At 40.6% G+C, this 22025-nt stretch overlaps 1 protein-coding gene across 50 annotated transcripts in view; it reads right to left on the bottom strand.

Annotated features, from left to right (window-relative positions):
• Nucleotides 1-22025, bottom strand: part of LRRFIP2 (LRR binding FLII interacting protein 2) — a 109182-nt gene that overhangs the window by 63330 nt on the left and 23827 nt on the right. For all 50 annotated transcript variants that reach the window (XM_086365804.1, XM_086365811.1, XM_086365816.1 and 47 more), the window contains exons 2-3: nt 20795-20938; nt 435-521 (exon numbers count right to left, since the gene is read on the bottom strand). In XM_086365804.1, the coding sequence (XP_086221930.1) occupies nt 435-521; nt 20795-20884 (177 nt within the window). In that variant the 5' untranslated portion in view covers nt 20885-20938. The remainder of the gene's footprint in view (nt 1-434; nt 522-20794; nt 20939-22025) is intronic.

Here is a 22025-nt window from a genome sequence, read left to right as displayed (position 1 = left end):
TGGAGTCCTAAAAGTGCTACAATTGTGGGATTTTTTTTTTTCCATTTTCTTATACGAAGATTTTCCTCCATTATTAAGTATGCTTACAAACTATATGGCTGTATGATTTCACAGAGCTTAACTATGTATTTATCACAATACAGTCAAAATTCTAGGACATTTAGGACTATAGTAAATAATTCTGTCATCTCTAAGCCTTCTTTGGCTATTACAAGGACTTTATAACCCAACAGTAACTTATGACAAGAGGTATACAGGTGTCTGCTGTTAATTTCAAACAAATACTGCACTAACTTGCTGACACAGAATGGCTCATCAAAACACATACATCAGGTTACTCTATTCCCAGTATTTCAAAAGGAACCAGGTTTACTTCAGAAGGAAACTAGCCTTCTGAAGTAACGACACAAAACAGGGTTATTTTCCCCAGTTACCTCTTTTTGCTGCCGTTCCAGTTCTCTCATGCGGATATCTCTTGCTTCTGCCCGGGCAGCCCGTTTTGCTGCCAGCCTTGCCTCTGCCTGAAAAGTAACAGAAAGATTCAGCTTTATTTAAAAACCAGTGCCTCCAGCACCATCCCTCTAGACCAGCCTGGAGGAGAGAGAGCCGAAAAGAGTGGGGACACAGGGTTGCCCACCAGCAGCCTGGTGACCTCTTCAGTCTACACCCCCTCCACAACTCACTTCTTTTTCTAGTCTCAGAGTCTCCTGAAATCTGGGCCTTCATGCACAACTGTCTGACTTGATGACATATTCAAAACAGTTTACACTGTTCATTGTAGGTTTCTCCAAACTTGCTTTTTCCAGTATTTCTTTCCCCATCAGTTTAATCATACAAATTGGAAATGGCAGGGCTTGGAAATGGCAGGGCTGGCCCCTATTTCACTGTGGGCATCACCAATATTCACTCTCCAAGTGCTGTCAATTCTTGACCAACTCTTGGGTTGAGTTTCCCTCCAACCCATCTCTCTTTCTTTATGCTCACGATCCCTGCTTATTTCAGGAACTCTTCCTCTCTCTCTCTCCGAGATATGCTTCACATGCCATCAGATTCACCACTTAAAAACATACAATTCAATGGGTTTTTAAGTATATTCACAAAGTTGCACAATTATCATCACCATCTAATGATACTTTCGTCACCCCAAAAGGAAAACCTGTACCCATTAGTTGTCACTTCCCATTACCCAACTCCAGCCCCGGGCAACCATCAGTCTACTTTCTGTCTCTCTGAATCTGCCTCTTCTGGACACAGCATATAAATGAAATTATATAATAACTCTTTATCTCCTGGACACTGCAACTGCCTCCAAATCCATCTACCTGACTTTAGACTCGACTCGACAATTCATCGTCTATGTGGTTACATGACTGCCCATCTGCCTTACAAAACACATTTCTGATCAAATCAATCATTTTGCTCTGTAAAACACTCCAGGGGCTCCCCCTCACTCACTGTTAAAGCAAAAATTCCATAGACCAGCACAAAGAGAAGACAGGAGACGAAGAGCAAAAACAGAGATAGTTTCTCCCAGTCAGTTCTCTGCCTTTTTTCCCCCAGTTGGCCCCAGCTTCACCAGCTACATCCACCCCTCTCCATTCCTGGACCTCATCTCCTGGGCTGGGAGGTTCAGCCTCTCTTCACAGACTGTTTGCTGGCAGGAGGTATTCTCCCTTCTCTCTCATTCAGCGACCACACTACTTTCTATTAAGAGCTCCTCCAGCCCCTCTGTCACAGAGTAATGCTCTACGCACATGCCCCTACTGTGACTTATGACACTGTGTTAAACGTATTATATGGTATTAAAATTACATGCTCTGTCGCCCCTATGCCTTGGTGTCTGCCAAACAAACAAGACATTTCCAGGCCATGGGCCAGTGTATCAAGGAAATGAGGCAACAAAACAGCCTGATGTACCACATGAAACTAAAAAATCTCTGTCGTTTCTCTGGGAGTGGTTTCCTGGGTTCTTGGCCGCATTGTAACTCTGATTCAGATCCCTCCTCTGATAAGGACAGTAGCTGCTGCTTCTCTTGTTCTGATGATATTTGTGCCCAAGCCTCACAGTAGGAGGGCTTCCCAGCTGGCACAACAGTAAAGAATCCACCTGCCAATGCAGGAGACACAAGAGACGTGGGTTCCATCCTTGGGTCAGAAAGATCCCCTGGAGTGGGGGCAAGAATACTCCAGTATTCTAGCCTGGGAAATCCTACGGACAGAGGAGCCCGGTGGGCTACGTACACGGGGTCACAAAGAGTTGGACACAACTGAGCAATTAAGCCCGCAGGCACACTCACACTAAGAAGAGACTCAGGCAAGGTTTAGAAGGATCTACTGTGTGTAAGCACCACACTGAGTGCAAAAAGTACAGAGCAGGACATGCCATTTCTGCCCAAAGACTTCACAGTCTAGCTGAGAGAGACAAACACACTGCTTAGAAGGAGGACACCTGCAGGAAGGGGCAACGGGTTTTGCCAGGCAAGGTCACAGAAGGCTGCTAAGAAGCATAGACAGTGTAAGAGTTACTACTTATTCAATCTCAATTTTGGCATTTTCCTAGTCAGTTTTACACATGTTTTAGTAGCAAAAACCCTGCAAAGTGAATTGCAATCTACCATCCTTAAGCTCTCACACCGTCATCACCAGAGCAATTAGTTTTCTCACATGAATTTTCCAATGGCCTCTATCTTTAAAACACCTACACTCAGACTTCCCTGGTGGTCCAGTGGATAGGAACTCACCTGGCAATGCAGGGGACACGGGTTCAGTCCCTGGTCAGGGAAGATTCCATAAGCTGCGGGGAAACTAAACCCATGCAACACTACTATTGAAGACTGCCTGCCTAGAGCTGATGCTCCACAACAAGAGAAGCCTCTGCAGCGGGAGCCCTCATACCGTAATGAAGAGGGGCACTGGCTCACTGCAGCTAGAGAAAGGCCACTCACAGCAACGAAGTGACCCAGCGTGGCCAAATAAATATGTAGTTAATTTTAAAATACACCTACACTCTCCACCTTCTTTCCCCCTCTATGAATGATCACCACGTTCTTACCAGAATGTGTATTTTACAAAAAAAGACTTTAAGGCTAAATTATGCTTCAGCACATAATAAATACATCTACACTTGCAGCCTCCCTTAGAAATTTATCGAGAATGCCGATTTAATCCTTCTGATATCTGTGGCCAATTCTGCACAATCTATTCTAAAATGGGAGTTCTCTAACCAAACAGAAGTACAGGTAATTGAAATTTATTCTCTAATAAATTCTCTTGCACAACAAAAGGGAAGGGACCTAACTGCTGTGCAACAGAAAGACCACGGGCTTCAGAGCCACAAACACACCCTTCTCTTTGCTACTTAGGCAACTCTAAGCGAAACTCGGATGTTACCTCCCTTGGAGACAGTATTAAATACAGCAAGCTTTAAGAGATAAAGAGGTTTCAAAACTACTTTATCTGTTTCTTTCTTATACATTGCTCCCAGGTTTCTGATAGCAGGAACAGCAAGGGGCCAGCAGTCACTCCAATCTGGTAAGACAAGAGGTGCACTCTATTCTTACACTGACACATTTTAACTCTTCTTTTTTTTAATTATGAAAGTATGATAACACATTTATAGGAGACTTGGAAAACACAGAACAAAATTACATATAGTTCCACTATATTTTATAAGCATTTTAAGTAGATAAATTAGTATTTTTAGTTGGAGTTTCAAAATCAAATTCTCAAAAATTAATAAAATACATAGAAAAGTAGAAAGATATAATAGACCTGAAAAGCACTGTGAACCAATCCAACATAATTAGGATTTATATGATTTTCACACAACAGCAGGATACAAATTCTATTCAAATTCCCATAGATTATAAACCAGGAGACACTGGAACATATCCAGGGACATAAAACAAGGTGCAAAAATTTCCTGGTCTAAAAGTATTGAAATCATACAGAGTTTGTTCTCTTAACACTGTGGAATTATGTTAGAAATCAATATCAAAAACATTTGAAATTAACCCCCATATTTCCAAGTGCAATATGACATTTACCAAGAGAGATCTTTGACTTATAGCCACTGAAAGCCTCAATAAAGTTACAAGACTGGAAAAACACAGAGCATGACTGCAAAGAAAGCATTTAAGTGAGAAATTAGTATCAAATGAGAGCTTAATGTCAAAGATACTTTAAAAAACCCATGTATACGGAAATTAAATGTCTACTTAAATGATGAGTGTGTATCAGAAGTCATAACAAATAAAGTTAGAAAATATGTGTAACAGAATAAAAATGAAAAGAGAATTTATCAGAATTTGCTGCATGCAGCTAATGCAGCTCAATGCAACTAAATATAATGTGAAATTTTAAATAAGGTATGAAAATAAATAATAGATCCTAGCATAAAATTGTGTAAGATTTGAATAAAACCTGTACTTTAGTTAATAATACTGTGAAGTGAAGTGAAAGTCACTCAGTCGTGTCTGACTCTTTGCGATCCCATGGACTGTAGCCTACCAGGCTCCTCAGTCCAGGGAATTTTCCAGGCAAGAGTACTGGAGTGGGTTGCCATTTCCTTCTCCAGGAGATCTTCCCAACTCAGGGATCGAACCGGGCCCAGGGATAAAACCGGGCCCAGGGATAAAAAAAGCACTGCAGGCAGACGCGTTACCGTCTGAGCCACCAGAGAAGCTAAAATAACACTGTATCATATGTTAATTTCGTGTTTGTTTACAACAGTATTTCTTTATATTCTCAGAACTGGATTAGAAATTTCAAGTCTCATTCAAAATTTTTTAAAAAATCACTAAATAATAAGCTTTCTAGACTTTTAGCCGTAATACTAGATATACTGATATATGTTTAAACAGTCAAATTATAGGTACACAAACCACACTTCAAAGTAGCAACACTAGCACCTTCCCCTCAGGATACAATTGTGTCAAAGAGCTACCACAGCTTAGTTTTAACCCACTCTCACAGATACAAAATAAAAAAGATAAAACAATAAAGGACCACAAGGATTGAACTAAGTTCAATACAAAGGTTGGTTAATAAAAATGAAACACAGAATCACCACTTGACCCAATAATTCCACCTCTGGGTACATACACAAAGGAACTGAAAGTAAAGACTCAAAAGAGATATTCACACACCAAATGTTCATAGCAATATTACTCATAAGAGCCAAAGGGTTTAAACAACCCAACTGTCCATCGACAGATGAATGGATAAAGAAAATGTACATACATTTTCCATACAATGGAATATTACGTTTAAATTTAAACAGCAGGAAGCTCTGACTATATGCAACAACTGTGATGAATTTTGAAGACACCGTTGAGTCAAATAAGCCAGACACAAAAGGACAAATATTAAATGCTTCTGCTTATCTCAGGTTCCTAAAATAGTCAAATACCACAGGGATAGAAAGTAGAACCGTGGTGTCCAGTGTGGGAAGGAGGGGATGGGAACTGTTATTTTAACAGGTACAGAGTTTCACTAAGGATGCTGAAAAAATCCTGAGGATGGGCAGCGGTCGTGACCGCACAGCAGTTTAAATGTACTTAACGCCACTAAACTGTACACTTCAAGGTGATCAAAATGACTGACTTCGTGTGATGTTTATTTTACTACAAAAAAAGTTAGTTAATTTAAAAGTTAGCGTAACACATGAGTGAAATCACAAGTACTGAGGAGCCTAATTGAAGTATCTGTATGGTCTTTAGGCTGATATGACCCAAACTTTTAAGGTTAATAGGAAAATTCAGGAACTGGAAATTCAGGTTCAGAAATTACTTGTAAATCTATCTAGTAAGCACTGGACCAGGTTTCTAAACATGAAGATCATTCCAAGGAAGACAGTCGAGAAATAACGATCAAGCTCTGGCAATATATCAGGACCCAATTCAAAATGTACTAATTCTGTAAAGGGGGGACCCTTACCTTTGCTCTTAATATTTATAAACCTGAACAGTGCTTTGAGAATGATCTTCATAGAATCAAAACTCAAACTTTCAAGATGACAGAAAAGATGAGACCTCACATTAATATTAGCACCATCATTTGGGCACTTAGCAAAGCTAGACAGTTATTTACATTTAACTCACAAAGTAACCCCTTGATGTAAAGAAAGATGAAGTAATTGGCTTAATGTCCCCTGGCCAGCAAGTACTGGAACTGAGATCCAGATCCTAAGAATTTGATTCCAGTTCATGCTCTTAACTGTGTTGCCACAATGTATATCTTTATACCCCAAGTATAAGAATGTATCCTTAGGCAAATAATAAAAGTTTACTTTGGATGAATTATCCTATGATTTTCAATTCAGCATAGACTCTTTTCTGTGAAAATGTACTATTCTGGTTCTCTTTTTTCTTTGACCAGGACTTTACACCAAATGTAGTCAATCTTCTGTTACACACAGCCTTTCCTCTCGTTTTACTCCCTATTTTCAATTATCGACCAACGGGAATGACTCAAATCTTACATCTCGGGCTCTGACCAAAAGCAAGGCCTATATTTCTAACTGTTTGGTGTATCTCTTGTCATGCACTAAGAGTGGATAAAAGCAACCTCATCCCCATGAATACTCTATGCTTCCCTGTTTTTCAATCTCCAGAAGTGGAACCCTTGTTGAAAACTCAGCCTCAGGGATTCCTACTTCTTAATCAAACTTTCTTTACACTATCCCTTGAATCCAACCTTTAATTTTCCTTCCAAGCAGGCCCTCACCACTTTCATCTGTGACACTAACTCTAACTTCACGTTCTCCATTCCCACTCTCCTCCTATCCCTGCTATTCCATATTACACACTGTTAAATTCACCAAGAACTGACTCATTGGAAAAGACCCTGATGCTGGCAAAGACTGAAGGCAGGAGGAGAAGGGGACGAGAGCGGATAAGATGGTTGGATGGCATCACTGACTCAATGGACATGAGTTTGAGCAAGCTTCGGGAGTTGGAGATGGACAAGGAAGCCTGGCGTGCTGCAGTCCATGGGGTCACAAAGAATCGGACACGACTTAGACTGAAGTAACTAAATTCACCAATATCCAAAAGAATCCTTACACTGTTACAATTTTAAATTTGGATTCTGTTACTGCTTAGTCAAATAAACACAGGCAAACAGGCTAAAATAAGCTCAGTGTGGCTCCCACTGGCATCCCAAATCAGAAACTCAACCAAGGCCAATCCTATTCTAAGTATCTGTCTTGTGGGTCTACAGGTAAAGCAGGATCTAGCCCACCCAATGGACAGTACCCTGCTTCCTTGGAATATAACCCCCATGTCAAATTTCACTGTAAACTATTCTAGGGGGAACAAAGTTATGTTCATTTAAAAAAACAGTTTGAATCCATCATCCTAAGAGTCAAAGGCAGGAATTTACTATACAGCTATATAACAAGGTAAATATATGTATAGACATGTAAAGTTATATAACAATATACATATAAAACATAGATGGACGTGTCTATATACAGAGACACACACACCCACCCTACTATGATGTGAACTCCACCCTCCCCTGGGACCTTGCCTCAACTATCTGATCTTTCTCCTGCCTGCACTCTCTCCCTCTGTTGTCCTTCTTATCCTAAGTAGGTTAAAAGTCTCTCCTATCTTTAACAAAGGGCTTTCACTGCCATGGCCCCGGTTCAGTCCCTGGTTGGGGAACTGAGAGCCCATAAGCTGTGCGGCCAACAGACAAACCGTCCCATCCTGGATCGACTCTGTCTCATCTTCTCTTGTCTCTCATCTTCTTCTATTCTCTCACCTCACTCCTCATTCTCTTCAAATGACTGCTTTCTGGGTTCTGCCCAAATCATTTCAGAGAAACTGCTCATGCCAAAGTCACTCATGACCTCTGACTACCAAACCCAGTAGAATTTTTCTCTTCTTATCGTGCTTGTCCTTTCTGGATTTCCCATATCACTGCCACTCCGCTCCTTCTGAAACACTCTTCTCTGGGCTTTCTGCAATGCTACTCTCCCCTGGTTTTCCTCGACTCTCTGATCTGCCTTCTTCAGAGTCCGACCTTTAATGTAATCAAAGCTTCCAGACTTCATCTCACTCTCTTCACTGTATGTCCACCCTAAGTTCTCTCTCTGGGTGATAGTGAGAGTCTGCAAATCTCTGCATCCAACAGACTTTTCTCTCTCAGTCCTGACCCAACTGGCTGTCCCACTGGAACCTCAGATTCAAAGCATCACAAACGGAATTTATCATCTTTCCCTTAAAGTCCCTCTTCCTCTTTATATCCCCATCAGTGCTCCCATTACCCCCAAAACTGAAACAAAGGATCACCATAAGGCTCCTCTGTTTTTAGCCTCCATCCACACCCAGTCACTGTATCTCAACTATCTACTACATCTCTATATCAACTATCTACTATATCTCAACTATCTACTCCATCAAGATTCTCTCTCTACCATTTCTCCAATCCAAATTTCCCTCTTCTTTCCCATTGTCACTGCCTGAATTCAGGCTCTCATCACCTCTCCCAAGATGACAACAAAGCCTCCTAACTCATTTTCTCCCTACCAGTCACTCTACATGGTGGCTAACTCTGGAAAAGGTTTTACCCTTCAGTGGCTCCCCTCAGCTGCCCAAATAAAATGCAAACTCCTCAGCACACAAATCCCATCCTGATCAGGCCCTCTGGCCTCTCCAACATTAGCTCCCACTCCCCCCAACCTTTCTTCAGCCAAACCAAGCTGTTACTCTGGCAATTTCCCCCATGTTCTAGCTGTTTCACACCCACATGCCTGAGAACACTTAGAAAGTGACACAGAAATCCATAAAATAATACTGTTTATAATCATACATGTTAGAACTTTTAGAAGAGGAGCAGGAAGGCCACCTCAAGATTCTACTATAGTGGCTCCCTGTTGGGGCAAGGGAAGCGGAACTAGGACTAGGGATGAAATAAAAAGGCCCTAAACTTGGTTTACGATGTCTTCTCCCTTCCTTCTTACCTTTTTAGGAAAAGGTCTGAAATAACTGTCCCAAAAGGATACTTAAACTATTACTAAAACCTTTCTGCATTCAACCTTTTTCAAAAAGAACAGAACATGAAAACACACTCAAACGCCTTTAAAGAACAGAAACCGCTAGCTTTTGAAACTTCTGTCCCACTATCATATGGGACAGTTTTAAAGGGAGGCAAATTCAAATTTCATGATTAGACACAAATGCACTGAATGGAACCAAATGCGGAATTGCCAGCCTGCACGTACATCCATAATACAAAATCCACGCAACTGGCATGAGAAAGAAACATAAGGTGTTTGTCCCTCAGCTATGTCCAACTCTTTGCGACCCCAGGAAGCCCGCCAAGCTTCTCTGTCCATGGGATTTCCCAGGCAAGAATACTGGAGTGGGCTACCATTTCCTTCTCCAGGGGATCTTCCTGATCCAGGGATCAAACCTGGGTCTCCTGCATTGCAGGTAGATTCTTTACCATCTGAGTTATTTAGGCATTTACAGACTATGCTTTAATTTCAAGAAATCTGAAATACAAAATTATACAAAGTGAAACTGTCAAGGAAAATGACTAATTCAGGTAGCTAGGTCTCAAGAGTTTACTGTGCTTAATTTTGTTTATTCTTCCATGACACTCATGCCAAAAGAACACTGAAAGACAAGCTGAGACATAATATTTATTGTGTTGCTACGGTTTCCAAATTAACAAATAAAAACCATTACTCAACGTCCTAGCAACTTCCCTTTAGTAGAAAATCTTGGGTACCATTTTTCTTAATTTGATCTTACAGTATCAACCTTTTTTTTTTAAAGCGTTTGGTAGTTGAAAACCAACTATATAAACTTTCCTGGGCATAAATAACAATATTAGATAAAATCTAAGGAATTTTAATCCATTTTCTTCTGATGTCTAACAACTGTATCTTCCTTTTATTCAGAAATCTTCTGACGGCAAAATATTCTTTCAGAATGAGAGAAGAAATTTAAGACTACAAACTTTATTACTGAGGTTTGAATACAATCTAACAAATAGATAGCACAGGAAAGCTGAAACTTTGGCTCAGCAATGACATGTCTTGCCAAAGGAAAATGTGATTCACAGTCCCAGCAGAAATACTCTGTGTGTGTCTTGGGGGCTGGGGGTGGGGGTTGCTAGTAATGACTTTATATTTAGGACAATGATACTGTGCTATCTGAATTTTTTCTCCAAATGCCTATAAGTCACAGGAATGGTGAAGATAATGACAATGAATTTTATACCAAACATATTTTAGTCATACTGGCACAAAACTTCAGGCCCAGTAATCCTCCTTTAATTCTGGTTGGAGGGACAACTCCAGGAACAGTGAGACATGAAGAGGAACGTTGGCCATCACAGAGCCAGGGCTCTGGATTGCAGAGGGAGGGCTGCCCCAATCACATGGGCCCCTCCCTTTGCCTTCATTTCAGTGGGTCAATGAGGACAAAAATGAAGACAGGTGCGTTCATGCACTAATGGCACTGGAAAGATTCCTAACTGACTAAAAGTGACAACTCTGTCAAAGCATCTGTTGAATAAAAACATTAAGTACAGGACTTCCCTGGTGGTTAAAGATTCTGCCTGCCAATGTAGAGGAAATGAGTTCCATCCCTGGTCTGGGAAGATCCCACAGGCCGCAGAGCCACTAACCCTGTGAGCGCCACAGCTGCTGAAGGCCGTGCACCTAGAGCCCATGCTCTGCAACGAGAGGAGCCACTGCAGTGAGCAGCCTGTGTGCCCCACCGAGAGCAGCCCGTGTGCCCCACCATCAGAGAAAGCCCAGGCAGCAACCAAGACCCAGCACAGCAAAAAGTAAAGCAAAAAACCAGTGACTACAAAGTGGCAGAATTTTTTAAGAAAATCCTTAACTGGGCAGAAATGGAAAGAAAAGCATTCATTTTTCATAGCTCTGAAAAGTTAACTCATATTTCATAATCTTTTTTGTGTACCACCACTGAGCGTATTAAAGAAGAGTAATTCTGCCTTCTGTGGAGTTAACTTTTCAGACAAATCCAATTGGGACAGAACAATCTGAACCAAACACAAAAGGATGATCAAAGAAAGTGTCACCATCAGGAAGACTCGAGATATGACCTGGAGTTCTTTAGGGCTCAGCCTGAGGAGTGACTACCCTCAACTCTACACTTTCTCTCTAGACAATCTCATCCACAGCTCATGATTTCAATCACTTTCTACAAGTGCACAAGTCTCAGATGTGTATGTAGAGCCCAGGACCCCTCCTTTGAGCTCCTGACCCAAACCCCCAAACTGCTTCTTCAAAATCTCCACAGACACATTAAATTCCACACAGCCTAACATAAATTTATGGTCTTCCCTCTGCAAACGTCCTCCACACAGTAATGTTGACTACCATCCGACCGGATGCACAACCCCAAGTCCCCCGCCCTGCTACCCAACCACTGCCACTCACTAAGCATCTTCTCTGTCTCCATTCCAACCATCTCCCCCCATCCCACAGTCATCACTTTAGGCTCGGCCACCGCTGGCTCTCATGACTCACCTCCCTGCAACCACTACGGTCTCTTTCTGGTATTATTAATAATAGCATCTCCAACCCACAGGAAAGTCATCTTTTGAAGGCACAAATCTGATCACGTCATACCCCTACACAAAATCCTTCATTTTTCCCCTTTCCTCTTTAGAATGCAGACCAAAATCATATTAGGTTCTCAACCTAAGCCTTACTGACATTTGAACCAGAGAATTCTTTCTTGGCGGGCAACTGTCCTGTGCACTGTGGCATTTTCAGCAATATCCCTGACCTCTCCCGATAAATGCCAGTAGTGACAGGCAAAAACATCCTCATACGTTGCCCACTGTCTTCTGTGGGACAAAGTCACTCGCTGTTGAAGGCCACCAGCCTACATGATCTGGCTCCTGCCTCTCCAGCTACTCTCCTCCTTGCTGTCCATGTCAGGGTTAACAGTGCTATCCTGGAGGCACAACAATTAAGAGTGTAGGAGCCCAAGTGCACTTGTCAGTCCGACCCCTTTCTAGCTATGCAACCTTGAGCAAGTTACCTCACTTCTCCATGCCCTGGATTCACCATGGATAAAATGAGAACAGCAGACCACCCCACAGAGTTATCAAGAGGATTAAGTCTGTTTAAAGGGCTCAGAACAGTGCCTGGTACATAATTAGAGCTCAGCAAAAGTCAGCTGGTGCTATTCCTTGAATTCTCCATATCTTTCGGCCTCAGAAGCTTGTCCCATGTTCTTCCCACTGACGGTAAAGCTCTTCCTGGAATCTGACAGCTCCTCCTAAATCATTCCACTCCTTCAAAACTCAACTGAAAGGGCGCTTCCTCAGGGAAGCCTTCCCAAAGCCATCAAACATGTCAAGTCTCCCATCACACTCTTCAATAAAATCATTTACTGTTCACTCAAAGCACTTAGCACGGCTGTAAATAAATATATTATTACGTTTGCTCAATTTTAAGAATACCACTGGTTGTAACATACACCGACAACCACAGCTTTCAAGACAGAAATTACAATATTAAATGTAGACATTAATTTTAGGGTCAATTGTTTCCTCTAGCATCTAAGCTCTACAAGGGAAATGACCACATTAGACCTGTCCATCCCATGTCCTTACCTAACACAGCACCTATGAGAGTAGATGCCCAATAAACATTTACTAAATGAATGACACTCAAAATTCATGATTCTAAAAAAACCCACTTTATTCTTAAATGAAAAATGGTACTAATACCCATAATCATTATTGATTATGGAAATTCTTTGCATTTTAAAAAACTGCTATCCTTGACAAAAGTTTTTTATCCTTAATTCAACACTGCCTAAAAATGAACAGATGACTAGAACAAAACAGCAAAATAACTATGAGGAAATCATTAGCTCTATCAAGCTCTCGTGGCTGTTGTTCCATAAAACAGTAATACTGGACAGTAGTTTTAAACGAAGCACGGCTCTTCCCTTTGTACCCTTCTTCTCAGGCTGCTAATCCATAATCACATTTCTGGTTTTCATTACTAGATGGCTGGAATCTACCATTTTAGGCAGCAAAATAATAAAATGCAACCAACTGTCCATCAACAGATAAATGGACAAAGAAAATGCAATACGTACATACAATGGACTATCATTTACCCATAAAAGAAGGAATTAAGTTCTTTAAAATGGAAGAAAAAGAGGAATGAAGTTCTGACACTTGCTACAACATGGATGAATCTTGAAGACATTACGCTAAGGCATTAAGCCAGAAACAAGAGGACAAATATTGTATAATTCCAATTATATGAAATATCTAGAATTAGACAAATTCATAGGGACATAAAGTAAATTAGAGGTTACTAGGAGCTGAAAGAGGGGGCAAAGGAGTTATTGCTTAATGGTTACAGAACTTCTGTCTGGGGTGATGAAAAGATTTTTGAAATAGATAGTGTTGATGGTTACACATATTTTGACCACAGCCTAAAAATTAGTCATGTAAAAACCATTGAATGGTATGCTTCAAATGAATTACATGTTATGTGAATTATATCTCAATAAAGCTAGTGTTAAAAAATGAAATTCGAACGTTCTAGCAGTGACAAATGGTAAACAGCCATAGAGCTTCCTTTTATCCTTAGTATTACAAATAGGTTTGCACACAGAATATGTATACATGCAAACTCTGCTCAACATGACAGTCTCTCTAACTCCTATAAAAGATCAGTTTCTATGCTTGTCATTGATTCTGTTTTTTAATTTATTTTCTTCTGGCTGTGTCAGGTCTCAGTTGTGGCATGAGGGATCTTTGATCTTTGTTGTGCTTGTAGGATCTTTTTTTTTAAGTTGCAGCACATGTGAACACTTAGCTGCGGCATATGGGATCTAGTTCCCTAACTAGGGATGGAACCCAGGCCCCCTACATTGGGAGTGCAGAGTCTTAGCCACTGGACCGCCAGGTAAGTCACTGTCAATGATTATTTAGATTTAAGAGAATTGTGCAAAATGAGTATGAATTTTGAGGGGGTCCTGAATCTCAAAAGAAATCACAGAATTTTAGAACCGGACAGACTTTCAGATCATCAGGTTCAAAAATAAGCAACATTCTGATGACTTTCATTTGAAGGGAAGTGCAGAAAACATGTTTTCTTCATCATTTCAGCTCTACAACAAGGAAAGGAGTAATATTCCAGGCTTCAGTGATGCTGTAATCAGACTGCCTGCAGACTCTTCAAGACCCTTCTACTTCTCAGAAACACTCACTGTAACACTCACGAAACTGACTGTGGTAAGGCGGCATAACTGGCTTTCATCCTTCCCCGTCCTTCTCCCTGTCAGAGGCTAGCTACTTAAGGGTCCCCAGTTTCACATACTCTGTGCTTTTAGGTAATTTTCACTGACAGGCAACTCTCCAACTGCATTTTCCCCAAACCTGTGGGACAATCAAAGTCACACAAGCAGGAAAGGTAATAAGCATCCCGATAGGCCTTCTGACACCCCGGAGAACCTGCTGGGACCTCCCCCAACACCTGCTCTCACAAGCGCCGTGACAGACATGCCCTCCCGAGAGAGCAGCAACACACCTACCACAGCACGGCAGGACTTCTAGATCCATCCGCACTCCTCCTTCACAGAGAAGTCTTCAAACATTCCAACATTTTCAAAAATCTATCCAGGTTTTACAAGATAAAAAGAATCCTGGAGATCGATGGTGATGACGGTTGCACACGTGACTGTATTTAAACCCACAGAACTGCACACTTAAAAATGGTTACCGTGGTCAATCTTATGAGTATTTTATAACAATTTTTAAAACACACTCAGTTCTACATATTAGCACGCAAATTATTCAGTGTGCAGAACACAATCATGCCCCTTTTTCCTTTTCTTCTTCCCTCTAGTTGTCTGATTTGGTGCCAACTGAGATGCATGGAAACTTGAAAAAAAGTAAGCAGGAGGAAAAAGAAGCTATTTTTGTTTATTTATGGCATGTCCTATCTGCCTCAAAAAGCAATTTGAAGTGAGGAAAGACAAATTAAACTCTTAAGATTAAACTTTAAAAAAAAGATTAAGCTATTTGTCATTTTCAGTTGTTACGAGGGTTCTGTTAGTTTTTATTCCTAACCCAAGGCATTTGCGTGTGTGTGTGTGTGAAAGGATGATTCTATCAGAGAAAATAAAAATTGGGGGCTATCTATGAATGCCAACCGTTCAACGTACGAATGGACAATAGAGAACTGGCTATTAAAACTTGAAAGAGAAAAAAGAATCACAAAGGATATACGAAAGAATTATTAAGACTGCTAAACCTATTTCCTCTAAAGTTTCACAACAACTACATCACACTTCAGGCATTCATTCTTGCAAATAAAGTCTTGAAACTTAAAAGTAAAAACTAGTCCTTTTAAGTTTCAGGTTTAAGCTGACCAGATCATTAGAGTTGGAATATTCATGTTCAGAGTTCGGAAGACAGAAATGAAAACTAGGAATAGTGGCCTCTTAAACTTTTTATAAAAATAATATTGTAACTTTAAATATAATAACTGGATTAAACTTAGTTATTTCATAGCAAAGTAATAAGGTACAGGGAGGAAACAACCTGTAAGTATAAAAAACTGATCATCCCAGATGGGTTCTTCTGTGTACTTTGCTTCATGGTTCCCATGACTGGCCCAGGAAGGAGTATGTTTGTATATCTGTATGCGTGTGTGCACATGCATGTGTATCTGTGTGTGTGTGCATTTAAATACAAACCTATAAGCTCACCCTCACAGATTCAGATTTAGCAAGTACGGGGTAAGGCCTGGTAATCTGTATACTGAAAAAGCAACCTGAGAGATTCTGATGACCATGTTTAGAGTACTTATTTTAAATACATTTTTGCAAAAGAATATTTTACTTCTTACTTCCTATTTCAACTTATTAAGAAGCAACAAAATAGCCTACTGCAAGTCTAACACCATGGTAAAGTTTACATGTACTATTTAAATGTGACAACAGTTCTATAATACAGGAAAGGAAAGTGAAGTCGCTCAGTCGTGTCCGACTCTTTGCAACCCTGTGGGCTGTAGCCCACCAGGCTCCTCCGTCCATGGGATTCTCCAGGCAAGAATACTGGAGTGGGTTGCCATTTCCTTCTCCAGGGGATCTTCCCGACCCAGGGATCGAACCCAGGTCTCCTGCATTGTGGGCAGATGCTTTAACCTCTGAGCCACCTGGGAAGCCCCTATTATTCCCATTTTACAGTTGAGGAAACTGAAGTACACAGTAGTTACTTAACAAGATTGCTTAACCAGCAATGAGTACAGCCAGAATTCAAAGCCATGCTTGTAACTCTCCAAAGCCCAGCTCTTCTGGAAGTAGTATGATTCGGAAGAATGAACAACAGCTTTAAAAGCTGAGTTTGAGTCCCAGTTTTGATACCTTTCAGACATTAATCGATCAGTTTCATCTGTTTCCTCATTTGTAACTAAGGCTAATAACAACATCTCTCCTGGGCTTACCTGGTGGCTCAGTGGTAAAGAATCTACCTGCCAATGCAGGAGACAAGAGTTCAACCCCTGATCAGGGAAGACCCCACATACTGTGGAGCAAATAAGCCCACGTGCCACAACTTTTAAGCCTGTGCTCTAGAGCCTGCAAGCCACAACTACTTAAGTCTGCACACCCTGGAGGCTGTGCTCTGCAACAAGAGGCACCACGAGAAGCCCGTGCACTGCAACTAGAGAGTAGCCCTCACTCGCTGCAGCTAGAGAAAAAGCCCTCGCAGCAACAAACACCCAGCACAGCCAAAATTAAATTTAAAAAAAAAAAAAAAAAAAATTTTTTTTAAATGAAGAGTGTCTGTCCACTTGAAATGGCAGCCTTTAAAAAAAAATTCTATCCTAACTTATAGGGTTATTTTGAGAATCAAGATGTGATTTGATTTAAAATCATGAAAAGCTACAGAAAAACAAACTATTAATGGAGAAGATAGAGAACACTAAAAACAGCATGGCACAGACTTCATTTGAAATTTGTTATTTGAATCCAAGTTCTGCTATTTCCTAGCTGTGTGACCTTAGGGAAGTTACTTGTCTTTTCTGTGCAATCATTTCTTCATCTGTAAAATGGAGACTATAATAGAACCAATTTCACAATTCTGTGGAGATTAAATGAATTCAGTTCAATTCAGTTGCTCAGTCGTGTCCAACTCTTTGCAACCCCATGGACAGCAGCATGCCAGGCCTCCCTGTCCATTACCAACTCATGTCCATTGAGTTGGTGATGCCATCCAACCATCTCATCCTCTGTTGTCCCCTTCTCCTCACGCCTTCAATCTTGCCCAGCATCAGGGTCTTTTCAAATGAGTCAGTTCTTCACATCAGGTGGCCAAAGTATTAGAGTTTCAGCTTCAGCCTCAGTCCTTCCAATGAATATTCAGGACCGATCTCCTCTAGGATAGACTGGTTGGATCTCCTTGTAGTCCAAGGGACTCTCAAGAGTCTTCTCCAACACCACAGTTCAAAAGCATCAATTCTTCAGCGCTCAGCTTTCTTCACAGTCCAACTCTCACATCCATACATGACCACTGGAAAAACCATAGCCTTGACTAGACGGATCTTTGTTGACAAAGTAATGTCTCTGCTTTTGAATATAGTGTCTAGGTTGGTCATAACTTTCCTTCCAAGGAGTAAGCGTCTTTTAATTTCATGGCTGCAGTCACCATCTGCTGTGATTTTAGAGGCCCCCAAAATAAAGTTCATTTTAAATGCTTAGAAAAGTATTTGTCACATAGTAAGCACTCAATGGGAAAGACTAGGAATCTCTTTAAGAAAATCAGAGATACCAAAGGAACATTTCATGCAAAGACGGGCTCGATAAAGGACAGAAATGGTATGGACCTAACAGAAGCAGAAGATATTAAGAAGAGATGGCAAGAATACACAGAAGAACTGTACAAAAAAGATCTTCATAACCCAGATAATCACGATGGTGTGATCACTCACCTAGAGCCAGACATCCTGGAATATGAAGTCAAGTGGGCCTTAGAAAGCATCACTACAAACAAAGCTAGTGGAGGTGATGGAATTCCAGTTGAGCTACTCCAAATCCTGAAAGATGATGCTGTGAAAGTGCTGCACTCAATATGCCAGAAAATTTGGAAAATTCAGCAGTGGCCACAGGACTGGAAAAGGTCCATTTTCATTCCAATCCCAAAGAAAGGCAATGCCAAAGAATGCTCAAACTACCGCACAATTGCACTCATCTCACATGCTAGTAAAGTAATGCTCAAAATTCTCCAAGCCAGGCTTCAGCAATATGTGAACCGTGAACTTCCTGATGTTCAAGCTGGTTTTAGAAAAGGCAGAGGAACCAGTGATCAAATTCCCAACATCCACTGGATCATGGAAAAAGCAAGAGAGTTCCAGAAAAACATCTATTTCTGCTTTATTGACTATGCCAAAGCCTTTGACTGTGTGGATCACAAGAAACTGTGGAAAATTCTTCAAGAGATGGGAATACCAGACCACCTGATCTGCCTCTTGAGAAATTTGTATGCAGTCAGGAAGCAGCAGTTAGAACTGGATATGGAACAACAGACTGGTTCCAAATAGGAAAAAGAGTTCGTCAAGGCTGTATATTGTCACCCTGTTTATTTAACTTATATGCAGAGTACATCATGAGAAACGCTGGGCTGGAAGAAACACAAGCTGGAATCAAGATTGCCGGGAGAAATATCAATAATCTCAGATATGCAGATGACACCACCCTTATGGCAGAAAGTGAAGAAGAACTAAAAAGCCTCTTGATGAAAGTGAAAGTGGAGAGTGAAAACGTTGGAAAACGAAGATCATGGCATCCAGTCCCACCACTTCATGGGAAATAGATGGGGAAACAGTGGAAACAGCGTCAGACTTTATTTTTCTGGGCTCCAAAATCACTGCAGATGGTGATTGCAGCCATGAAATTAAAAGACGCTTACTCCTTGGAAGGAAAGTTACGACCAACCTAGATAGCATATTCAAAAGCAGAGACATTACTTTGCCAACAAAGGTTCGTCTAGTCAAGGCTATGGTTTTTCCTGTGGTCATGTATGGATGTGAGAGTTGGACTGTGAAGAAAGCTGAGCGCTGAAGAATTGATGCTTTTGAACTGTGGTGTTGGAGAAGACTCTTGAGAGTCCCTTGGACTGCAAGGAGATCCAACCAGTCCATTCTGAAGGAGATCAGCCCTGGGATTTCTTTGGAAGGAATGATGCTAAAGCTGAAACTCCAGTACTTTGGCCACCTCATGCGAAGAGTTGACTCACTGGAAAAGACTCTGATGCTGGGAGGGATTGGGGGCAGGAGGAGAAGAGGATGACAGAGGATGAGATGGCTGGATGGTATCACTGACTCGATGGGCGTGGGTCTGAGTGAACTCCCGGAGTTGGTGATGGACAGGGAGGCCTGGCGTGCTGCGATTCATGGGGTTGCAAAGAGTTGGACACGACTGAGCGACTGATCTGATCTGATCTGAAGCACTCAAGGGTTAGATGCTTGAATGATACCTGATTTTGTAAATGAAGCATCATATCCAAAAAAAGAATTAAAATATCTAGTGACAGTACAAAAAGAGCCTAAAACATACTGGGATTTCCTCCCCTTATAGAAATCTGGGTATGTAAATCCCGCGGATTTTGGGATCAAATATTCTGAGTAGTTTCAATTTTCAACTAAACTGTGTGGCTTCCAAAATACTTCATTCAAGTAGATTCTTAAGATCACTGTGAAGTGTTAGCTAATGCTTCAATTTTAAATATCTTTTTCCTTTTTATCTAAAACTATCTCACCAATTTTTAAAAATAATTTTGTTAAGGTATTATCACAGTTTTGTCATCAGATTTTAGAGAACTTCCCTCTGCCTCAAATATCCTCCTACAAAATTTGACTTCTAATTCAAAAGCTAAGTAGCTTACAAAAGGAAAAACGTAACAATGAGCTAAATGTGAAAAAAGTCTGTGTGATATGTCAAAAGGAAACAGCACTAGTTTTACATGAGTTATTTACTAAGAATAACGAAGAGGAAGTGATGAGGGAACAATTCGCACCCAAAGAATACAATCTGAAAATGCTCTAAGTGCTTCTTCTACCAGGTTAGTATATGATCAGGTCTGCAACTGCAGACAGAGTCTGAAATCAAGTTGGCTCCTCACTGAGAAATCACAGCTGGGAGTTATCCAACATGTCCAATATGCAACAGGAAATGCTGCCAGAGATCTAATAGGTGACACTCCTTTCCTTTTTGTCCTTTTTTCTGAGTTGTCAACAAACCAAAACAAAAATGCTCCAGAAGCTCTATTACTAGCTAAAAGTTAAACACAAAAATTCCATTGCAGTTATTTAAAAAACTGCTAAGATGCTGAATCTGACCAGACACCAAATAAGGTCTGTTTCTGTCAACAATTATACTGTGCTTCCTGGAATATATTAACAGTAGAGTCCAAATGAGCATTTCTACAATAGAGCTATCTATCGTATCTTCAACATTCTAATTACCTTAAGCTTCAATAATGAAGATTAATTATAAATTTCAAAACATTAGGACAAGTCCCTGGAGGTCAACTAAACCACAAAAATAAAATGAAAAATTAATTTTACATAACTTGAATAAATACCCAAGTAAAGAGATAGTAACTGCATTTTATTCTAGTACAATATTTTGGAGGCTGTATTTAACATCTAATTCACAGCAAACATTCTAAACTGGCTCAATGAATGACTCTCTGTATTTCTCCCCCCAGCACCTTTACAGCATTCTCTTTCGTACAACTCAGTGTGCGAGGGGTTTTCTAGACATACCTCTCTGGCAATGTTACTCAAAGCTTCATCTTCTGCAGAAAATCGGTCTTTCACAGGTGTCCTTTTCCTTCCAGAACCAGGAGTCCCCATCTTGTCTTCTAAACAGTCTTTAAACAATGAAATGTGACTTCACTGTTTTCAGCCCTGAAATAAAAAAGAAACAGAATAATTTAGGATGTTTCTCTTTATATAGTTTTAATACTCATTTATACTTTTAACAACGAGAAACTATATGTATCAATTACTGAAATTAGTCACCACTTTGTCTTCCACCATCAGTTTTTTCCCAAATATATTTTGGAATATTTAAATTTATACTAATTACTAAACCTTCTATGCTTTTCACCATATTATCCACAGCAATCTATGAGAACATATTATATTAGCTTCAGAAAACTGCAAACAGTAATAATTTTACTTAACAGTTTAAAATTACTAGAGCTATTTCTAAAATCTATTTCCATTCTAGAAAGAAAAAAACATTTCACAGAAGTCATTCAGCCTAAGACTTTGAGAGCACATATTCAACAAAGTTTAATACAGAGCCTTAAAGCTACAAAGGCAAGTTGGCTTTTAATGTAAATCAAGAAACAATTCCACTTAAACCACCGTTGTTGTATAGTGGCTAAGTTGTGACCAACTGCAACCCCACAGACTAGAGCCCGCCCGGTTCCTTTGTCAATGGGATTTTATAGGCAGAAATACTGGAGTGGGTTGCCATTTCCTTCTCCACGAGATACTCCTGACCCAGGGATCGAACCTGCGCCTCCTGCATTGGCAGGTGGATTCTTTACCACTGAGCCACCACGGAAGTTACCACATTAAAAAAAAATGTTTATTATTCTGCAATTAGCAATAAACATCAACATCTGTTGTTCAGTCTTTAAGTTGGGTCCAACTCTTTGCGATCCCACGGACTGCAGCATGCTAGGCTTCCCTGTCCTTCACTTTCTCCTGGAGTTTGCTCAAACTCATGTCCATTGAGTCAGTGATAACTATCTAACCATCTCATCCTCTGCTGCCTCCTTCTCCTTTTGCCTTCAATCTTTCCCAGCATCAGGGTCTTTTCCAATGAGTTGGCTCCTCGCATCAGGTGGCTAAAGTACTGGAGCTTCAGCATCAGTCCTTCCAATGAATATTTAAGGTTGATTTCCTTTAGGATTGACTGGCTTGATCTCCCTGCTGTCCAAGGGACTCTCAAGAGTCTTCCCCAGCACCATAATTCAAAAGC

Source organism: Bos grunniens, chromosome 22 (assembly GCF_055505025.1).
Source record: "Bos grunniens cultivar Pamir isolate PY7600 chromosome 22, Bosgru_T2T1.0, whole genome shotgun sequence".
In the NCBI taxonomy this organism is placed as follows: domain Eukaryota; kingdom Metazoa; phylum Chordata; class Mammalia; order Artiodactyla; family Bovidae; genus Bos; species Bos grunniens.
This window is presented reverse-complemented; position numbering and strand designations above follow the sequence as displayed.